Source organism: Nematolebias whitei, chromosome 9 (genome assembly GCF_014905685.2).
Source record: "Nematolebias whitei isolate Nwh7 chromosome 9, NemWhi1, whole genome shotgun sequence".
NCBI classification, from domain to species: Eukaryota; Metazoa; Chordata; class Actinopteri; order Cyprinodontiformes; family Rivulidae; genus Nematolebias; species Nematolebias whitei.
In genome coordinates this window covers 16,090,997-16,099,587 of record NC_056506.1, presented here as the reverse complement: position 1 = coordinate 16,099,587, position 8,591 = coordinate 16,090,997, and the positions used below count along the sequence as shown (strand labels likewise).

Here is an 8,591-nt window from a genome sequence, read left to right as displayed (position 1 = left end):
GTGTGTGTGTGTGTGTGTGTGTGTGTGTGTGTGTGTGTGTGTGTGAGAGAGAGAGAGAGAGAGAGAGAGAGAGAGAGAGAGAGAGAGAGAGAGAGAGAGAGAGAGAGAGAGAGAGAGAGAGAGAGAGAGAGAGAGAGAGAGAGAGAGAGAGAGAGAGAGAGAGAGAGAGAGAGAGTATTCTTGCGGCGTTTATTCTTGCGGCTATAAAACGGCAGGAAAATATTTTTCAGCATTTTCTTCCTCTGCTAATAATACCGAAAAAAGAAAAAAAAAAAATCCAGATTAACAACCGGAAACTATTTTTTGGGTAGTTTTTGTAAAGGAAGAATAATCTAACCATTTTGAGTACAGTAGTTTTTTTTGTTTTTTTTTTTCAAATGCACATTTTTTCCTCTGCCATTAATTTTTGGAATTCAGTGTCTTTTTGTTCCTAAAATACTGTATGTAAATAAAATGTTTGTTAATAAAATTCAGGGGGTGTGGTTTAATGAAACTTCCTGGAAATATCTTAATTTCCAGACTATTGAGTGTGCTTGAATATAAGCCGCACCCACTAAATTAAAAAAACTAACAGTTTTGTACAAATATAGACTGCGCTTGTGTTTAAGCCACGAGTGTTCATGTTGTAAAATGAGGTAATTACACAGAAATAATAAAAAAAACCCTTTTCATTAAAAAAGTACCTTTTTTTTTTCCTTCATCTTTCAGCTGCTCCCTTCTTCAGGGGCCGCCACAGCGAACTAATTCGCACTAACACTTGGTGATTGTTTTTACGCCGGATGTCCTTCCTGATACAACCACAGACCACTGAGCTACCACAGCCCTCTTTGTGGAGCAGAGAGCTGCTATCTAGGGCACCCTGGGGAGCAGATGGTGGTGGTTGAGGGCCTTGCTCAAGGGCCCAGAGTGGGGCAAATGAGGGTAGAGGCAGGTGTGGGTGCTTCACCTATCCCACCCACTTTTTGATGTTGTCGGCACCAGAAGTTGAACCGATGATCTTCCAATCACAGACCCACCTTCTCTAACCTCTGCGCCACCACTCCCACAATTTAAAAAAGTACTGGTAACATACACAAATGTGTATGGTAAATGTTTTTTTCTGAACAGTGTCCATAACACGGCTGGTTGAAACAAAAAATTAGCCGCAGCTTTGTATAAGCCGCGGGGTTCAAAGCCTGTTAAAAAGTAGCAGCTTACAGTCCAGAAATGACGGTAATCACTGCATGCTCATCTATAAATTAATATCTTGAGTCAACATTTAATCTCAGTTTATTTATTTAGCTCCAACTCACAACAAAAGTCATCTCAGTCCATTAAGAGCTCCGTCATAAACGATGATATGCAACATGTTTTCTAACTTGTTCCTCCTTCCTGTTCTCTCAAACCAGCCGGTCAAAGCAGATGGCCGCTCGTCCTGAGCCTGGTTCTGCTGGAGGTTTCTTCCTGTTAAAAGGGAGTTTTTTTTTTCCACTGTCTCCTTTGTGCTTGCTCAGGATGAGAGACTGCAGCGAAGTGAAGACTCAACACAATCTGCTGTCTTCCTTAGATAAAGAACGTGAGACAAACTCTGTTGTGAATAGGCACTATATAAATAAACTGCATTGAACTGAACATGCAGACAAGGAACAGACTTTAAACTAACTCATTCATTAAACAAATGTAATTCAACGGTGGCACATTTTATAAAATGTAGACCTAATTTAGTGACAGACTGAACCTGATCTTTATTCTCTGTGACTCGATGCAGGTTTTGAAGCAGTGCCTGGAGTCTGACTTCCTCAGGTCCCGTCAGGCAGCAGGTCCAGTCCAGGTGGAACTTTACTACGAGAGCCTGTGTCCTGGATGCAGACTCTTCCTCACCAAGATGCTCTTCCCCACCTGGCTCCTTCTGAAAGACATCATGTCTGTAACGCTGGTGCCTTATGGCAACGCACAGGTGATGACCCGAGTCCACCTCTTACCCAGCATGAGAATTTGGTTTCCTGTTTAGTCTTTCTTCCTTTTGCAGTTAATTTCTGCATTTGTGTTCGGGTCAATTGGGAATACCGTCTATAACCTTTACTATTTGTAACTTTTCTACTTTTCTAATCATGTTACTTAATTTTTTGCTACTTTTAGCTACTATTCCTCTTAGTCTTTGGCTGTAGCTCTTCTAATTTTATCAGCTGTATGTGTATCACTAATTTGAGCATTTGTTGTTGCTAATTTTAGCATTACTTTTAATTATTTATTTATTTGTCAGGGACGATGCAATCAGAGCATGGCAATAGGTTTAAGTAACGTATTACAGATGTGTTGCTTACAGAATTTGCAATCCTTGTCTCGTGCCAGGCTTCTCTACCTCCCAATACAGCGTACAAAAATGAGAATACTAATGATTATAACAAATCATCACTATCACATGCCTTTAATTGGGTATAAAGTAAAATCACAATGTCTTAAAAATTACAAAATTATCTAAAAACTATATTAAAAAAATTGGTGTCCAAGGATTAAAACATTTAAAAAATCCTCTGTGTGTTACATCGTCAAAAATTACAATTAAACTGCAACCCTAGGGGGCGGCTGTGGCTGAGTGGCTCGAACAGTCGTCTTCCAATGCAAGGAGTTGGGGGTTCAAATCCACCAGCAGTCACATGTCGAAGTGTCCACAGGCAGGACACTGAACCCCTCATTGTTTCCGATGTGTATGAATGGGTGTTCATACATCAGTGTATGAATGTGATAAAGCTCTGATTAGTCTCTTTAGAATGATTTGTTCGATTAGCTTTGTAGAGATCTAGTATAGAGCTGTATGAATGGATAAATGAGGACACAGATTGTAGTGTAAAGAGCTTTGAGTATCTTGATCAGATAGAAAGGCGCTATATAAGTACAGACCATTTACCTGAGCCATGTGTATCTAATTTTCTTCATGGTGATCAATGACCACAAACTGCTTTTGCTTCTACTAATTTAATCTTTTTTTTTTTTTTTTTTTTAACAGTTTCAAATTGGTCAAGTATCTTTTGTATTCCTTTCCTTTTACTGAGAAAAACAACCAGCTGGCTGAAGGGAGTATGTATGTTTTGCTCTGTAATTATCATTGCTTATCCTTTACTTGTGATTCTGTCAGTTTTTGTAACATAAAGTCAAAGATCAGTCGGGACAAGATTATTCACATGTGCCAATTATATATTTATCTTTTCTTTTGCAAGTTTTAGCTACTGTTCTGCTGCTTTTAGTTTTATCTATTACAAACTGGATTCCAAAAAAGTTGGGACACTAAACAAATTGTGAATAAAAACTGAATGCAACGATGTGGAGATTGGCAAATGTCAATATTTTATTCGTAATATAACATAGATGACAGATCAAAAGTTTAATCTGAGTAAATGTAACATTTTAAAGGAAAAATATGTTGATTCAAAATTTCACAGTGTCAACAAATCCCAAAAAAGTTGGGACAAGTAGCAATAAGTGGCTGGAAAAAGGAAATTGAGCATATAACGAACAGCTGGAAGACCAATTAACACTAATTAGGTCAATTGACAACATGATTGGGTATAAAAAGAGCTTCTCAGAGTGTCAGTGTCTCTCAGAAGCCAAGATGGTCAGCGTGAGGGAAATAGAGTTCTAACTCTGTAGCTTTTTAGCTAGCGCATCTGTACTGGGCGCCACTAGTTTAGCGTTACATCAGTGCCGGTAATTGTCGCTGTAGGCAGTGTGCTCGGCTCTTCTGACAAGGCAGGGCACCCTGCTTGTATAATGGTAGGGGAAACTGTTAATTTTAGTTTGCCTTTAACTGGAAACAAGAAAGTAATTGAAATATTTCCTAAACTGTTGTCTTCCACGACTGCAGGAAAAACCTGATGGACAGAAGTATACATACATGTGCCAGCATGGGGAGCAGGAGTGTTTGGGCAACATGATTGAGGTAAAGTCACACTGAACACACACAGTGCCGCAACAGTCAAATACTGACATTATAAACTGGAGCTGTGCCTTTTACTTTGTTTTATATCTAATACTTTATGTCCTCTAGAAAATCATGTAGATGGTCCCGAGCGCTCATGCATGTTTATTTATTTATTTGTCTGACAGATTTAAAATTAAATTATAAAAGTCAGCCATCAATATCAATTGGAAGTAGGTAGAAAAAGGGAAAAATGCATCTAGAAACATGATGTGGTTACATCTGAGGTACAGTACTATGGAACAATATTTGCACCCTGACAAGTTTCTACTTGACACATTGACACATTTCAGATCATCAAACAAATGTTCATATTAGACAAAGATAACCTGAGTAAATACAAAATGCAGTTTTTAAATTATACTCAGATTAGCTTTGTAGAGATCTAGTAGAGTGCCCTATGAATGGGTAAATGAGGACACAGATTGTAGTGTAAAGCACTTTGAGTATAGTATGGTATAAAGTTTATTCATTTAAAAAAACAAAAAACAATTCCATAACAATATAAAACAAATACAAGAGATTAAAAATGAAAGGCAGCAGAAGAAGAAAAAATCTTATATCTGCCCCTTTTTTCAAACAATTAGTTCAATCATAATAATTTTCAAGTAACAGAACAAAATGAATAACTTTCAAATTTTTCTAATTCTGATACAAAAACAATGTAAACCAACAATTCTTGTTGGTTTTGATATTTATTAACGGATAAAGATTTAAACTATACAATGAATTTGTAAATGTACTGATGTTATTTGAATCTGTTTTTTTATTTCCCAGGTCAATATTAAAATCTCCACAGAAAAAAATGCTTTTATTAAAACTCTTGTCCAATAGATGTACGATTTTATCAGTGAATATTTCTATATTTGATCCTGGAGATCGATATACACAACTTATTAATATGTTTTTATCATTCTTGTTTATTATTTCTATTGTTATTATTTCCATGATATTATCAACAATTATTGACATTTCATTAATTAACTTACATTTTATTTCATTTTTAACAAATAGAGCGACTCCACCACCTCTTTTGTTGCTTCTGTTCACATGATATAATTCATACCCTTCCATGTGAGCATTAGTTGTGTTTTCATCGTTGAGCCACGTCTCTGACAGTGCTATTATTGTAAAAGTTCTGTTTAGCTGTTTTAAATAATCTGTTATTTTGGATATATTTGCATTTAAACTTCTACTGTTAAAGTGAATAATAGAGAGACCTCCATTTGTTATATTGATGTCATTAAACTGTTCTTCATTGTAATATTCACAGTCTTTTATTTCAGGGAAAAAAATTGTATCAATCGCATCTTCAACATTGTATATTTTAAACTCTTAAGTCTTTGTATGTTGCCATGTTTTAATGTATTTGTTCATTTTTATATTTTGTTAGTGAAGTTATGTCAATGATTTATCATCTGTCCTCTCCTGAGCTCATTTTAGTTTTTCGAGATCCTTCAGGTCTTTTATTATTATTTTAGCCTGAGATCCTTCCTGTATTTTGATCCAGATGTTTCCGTTTCTTGTTCAAGTTGATGCTATTTTTTTCTGTTTTTTTAACAACCTTGCTTCACGTGCAATATTTCCATTTTTTATAGTTAGGTGTTCGTTTATGTAAACATTTGTTCCCTTCAGTTTTTTTGCTTGCATTATTACCTTGTTTCTTGATTTCCTGCTAACGAACTTGATGACTATGGATGGTTTGACTTTATCAGATTTGTTGGGCAGTGTGTGACAGATTGAAATGTCCTCATGTTCGATGTCAATGTCTTTGTTTTGTAAAAAATTCACTACTTGCTCCTCCAGAGTCTGTAGTTCTTCCTGTGGTGAGTCTTCTGTAATGTTAGTTCCTGCAGCAACTCTCAAGTGTTGGCCCCGAGTCTTTCACCTGGCTCCATGCTGTGGCAGAACCCAAGTGTTCTTGAGCCTGAAGTCTTAACACCCACCATTTTTAATATTACATATGCAGCAAAATATGAGACAACAAATAAATATTTACGTTTAGTGGCAAACATTGAAAAATAACTCAAACTGATTTTAAAAATTTGGAAACAGCCCTTCACTTCCACATATAGGGTGTGACGTGATGTCAGGAGATCCCAGCATGTGATCGCCAGATTTCAGTAGCTTAAGGTTACAGTCCATTGTTGCCTTCAAATTTCTGTCAAGAATATTGGTGGCAGGAACAACATACCAAATGGATGTTGCACAGTTCTGTAGTAACATGGCCAAGGGGGGACTTGGCATCCATTCCATCCTGAAGATCATTTCACAAGAAACGGGTCAGTTTTGTTGAAGTCCATCAGGCAGACTTCATGGCACTGTTTCTGAACAGTGTTATGTGTAGCAAACACTTTGGATCTGAGGATGCTTGGATTTAAAAGAAAGTACTACCAGGCTGATGACAGATGCTGTGCCAGCTGTTCAGTTAGATCCACCGTGCACAGGAACTGAGATACCTGAAGGCTCAGACCTGGACAGACACACATCTAGTGTTGTGAGACAACAGAAAATTGTGTGGGTAAGATACTAGGTAATTTTAATTTGTATCAAAAGTGCAGACTTTAAATGATAGATCAATTTTTAAATTGCGTTGATAGTCCATGTAAAACCAGAGATATGATAAATAATTAACGCTCCACGTTTTTTGTAAAATCATCGTCATATTAGAAGTGCGTTGGAATGAGAAGCAGCAGCAACAACTTCAGTTTAGGGTTAGGGTTTTTTTAGGACAGCATCCTCCTCAGCTCTCCAGAGCTAGAGTTGCATTTGGGCTGGAAAGAATCCGACCTGACCGGCCTCAGCTTGTAGTCATAATTTCTGAACCCCACCGGACTCGACAAATTAACAGTAATTACAGGTCCGAAGCTGAAACCCCCCCCCAGACATTTTTAATTAAACTTTGACTGCTTATAGTTATTAAGGGTCGGCGGACGCTCACGGCTAAGGGGCAGAAGATCGGAGCTGAAGGGGTGTTTGTCTTTTCACGGCCGTCAAAGCACATTAAATCACTGCTTCTGCATTATTCAGACATGGACCCTGCTCTGACATGTTTGCTTTGGGATCTCACCTGTTTGGGTCATTGGCCGTGTGCGTCCGCTGAGTGCAGCGTCTGAACGTCCATTTGGGCTGATGGATCACTTCCTTGCTGTATAGACTCATCTGAAGCTTAACGGAACTTTTTACCTCTTTCAAGGTCAGTCAGCTTGTGGTCAAATGTTTGCCTGTGGCTGGTGAAGTATGGCAAGCCATATTGCCATATAATTGGATTGTCAGCCACGCGTGTCCACTGATGCAATCAAAAGCCTGGTCTGCACATTATTATGGCCTGGCCCGACCTGGATTAGGGCCAGGCCGGGCTCTGGGCTAGGGTTAGAAATGACAGATCTATCCAGAGCTCATAACTGATGCTTGGGTTTTGTTGGCCCAGCCAGTGGGGATCGGGACCAGGTGGGCCGCTCCATGTCCTCCAGAGCCTTCCTCTTCCCTCTAAAACAAACAATGTGCCCACTTTGTCCACAAAGTCATCATTCTGTCATCACAACCTGTTTTTTCCATCATCTCTACCTTTGAGCTTCCCTCTTCTGTCTCTTCTGCTGTGGCGTGAATTATTTATCTTAAGTTTGGTTTACTTTACCTCTCACCTCACTGGTGTTTGGTTTGGAGTCTTTAATTTTGACACAGATTAAAATGTGGCCTCAGAGAGGCTATCTATCCCACTACAGCAACTGAAACTGGTGATGTGATTTGAACTGGACTGTGCATCCATCAAACCCAGAGGGTTGATGGCAAACATTTGTTACCATCAGATTATTTTTGATAGACTGATCCTTCTGTTGTAAAACACTGGCACCAGTGGGTGTTTTCAAGCTGGGAGTGTCTTTCTGAACTGACCAGTCTTCTTGTGGAGTGTTAAATGTTTCCAGTTCTTTCGAAGCCTTTCGAGTTTTCATAAAAATATGACAGATTTGACATGAACAGGACATGCTAACAACAAGACTGAAAGAAATAATAAATCCTTAATACTAGAAGTAAATGAAAGTGTCAGCTTTTATTTAGACACAATGGGAGTTTTATTGTAGTTTTCACTACAAGCTTGTGAATTATTCAGTCTCCCTGTACTCTTCAGACCTGTCTGCTCAACATGACGGACATGGCTTTCCCAATCATCTTCTGTATGGAATCCTCCTCTGATGTCCTCGGATCAGTCGACAGCGTAAGGATGCTTTGTGTTTTGGCTTGTGTGTGTGTGTGTGTGTGTCTGTGTACATTTTCACTGACTTTCAAATTAATCGAGTGTATGCTTTACTGTGCTGATCTCTTTATTTTTGTTCATTTGTCAATGATAGTGTTTGAAGGTATATGCCCCTGAGTTGACCACTGACAAGTTAATGAGTTGTGTGAATGGAGACACTGGAAACCAGCTCATGCATCAGAATGCCTTGAAGACCAAAGCCTTGAAACCTCCACATGAGTACGTGCCCTGGGTGACCATTAATGGGGTAAGATTATTAACTCATTTATTTATTCACTGATATTCTGCAGAACAACACAGAGACAAATAATCATCAGACAAGAATAAAATAATTAGGTGCACTTGATTTGAAATGTGAAATGAGAAACCACCCACTATTGA

The 8,591-nt window shown here is 38.3% G+C and overlaps 1 protein-coding gene across 1 annotated transcript in view; it reads left to right on the top strand.

Moving 5' to 3' along the window:
- LOC119414895 (gamma-interferon-inducible lysosomal thiol reductase-like) overlaps positions 1 to 8,591 on the top strand; it is a 15,387-nt gene that overhangs the window by 5,530 nt on the left and 1,266 nt on the right. The window contains exons 2-5 of the mRNA XM_037682013.1: positions 1,748 to 1,936; positions 3,842 to 3,916; positions 8,085 to 8,171; positions 8,305 to 8,457. Coding sequence (XP_037537941.1) covers positions 1,748 to 1,936; positions 3,842 to 3,916; positions 8,085 to 8,171; positions 8,305 to 8,457 — 504 coding nt within the window. The remainder of the gene's footprint in view (positions 1 to 1,747; positions 1,937 to 3,841; positions 3,917 to 8,084; positions 8,172 to 8,304; positions 8,458 to 8,591) is intronic.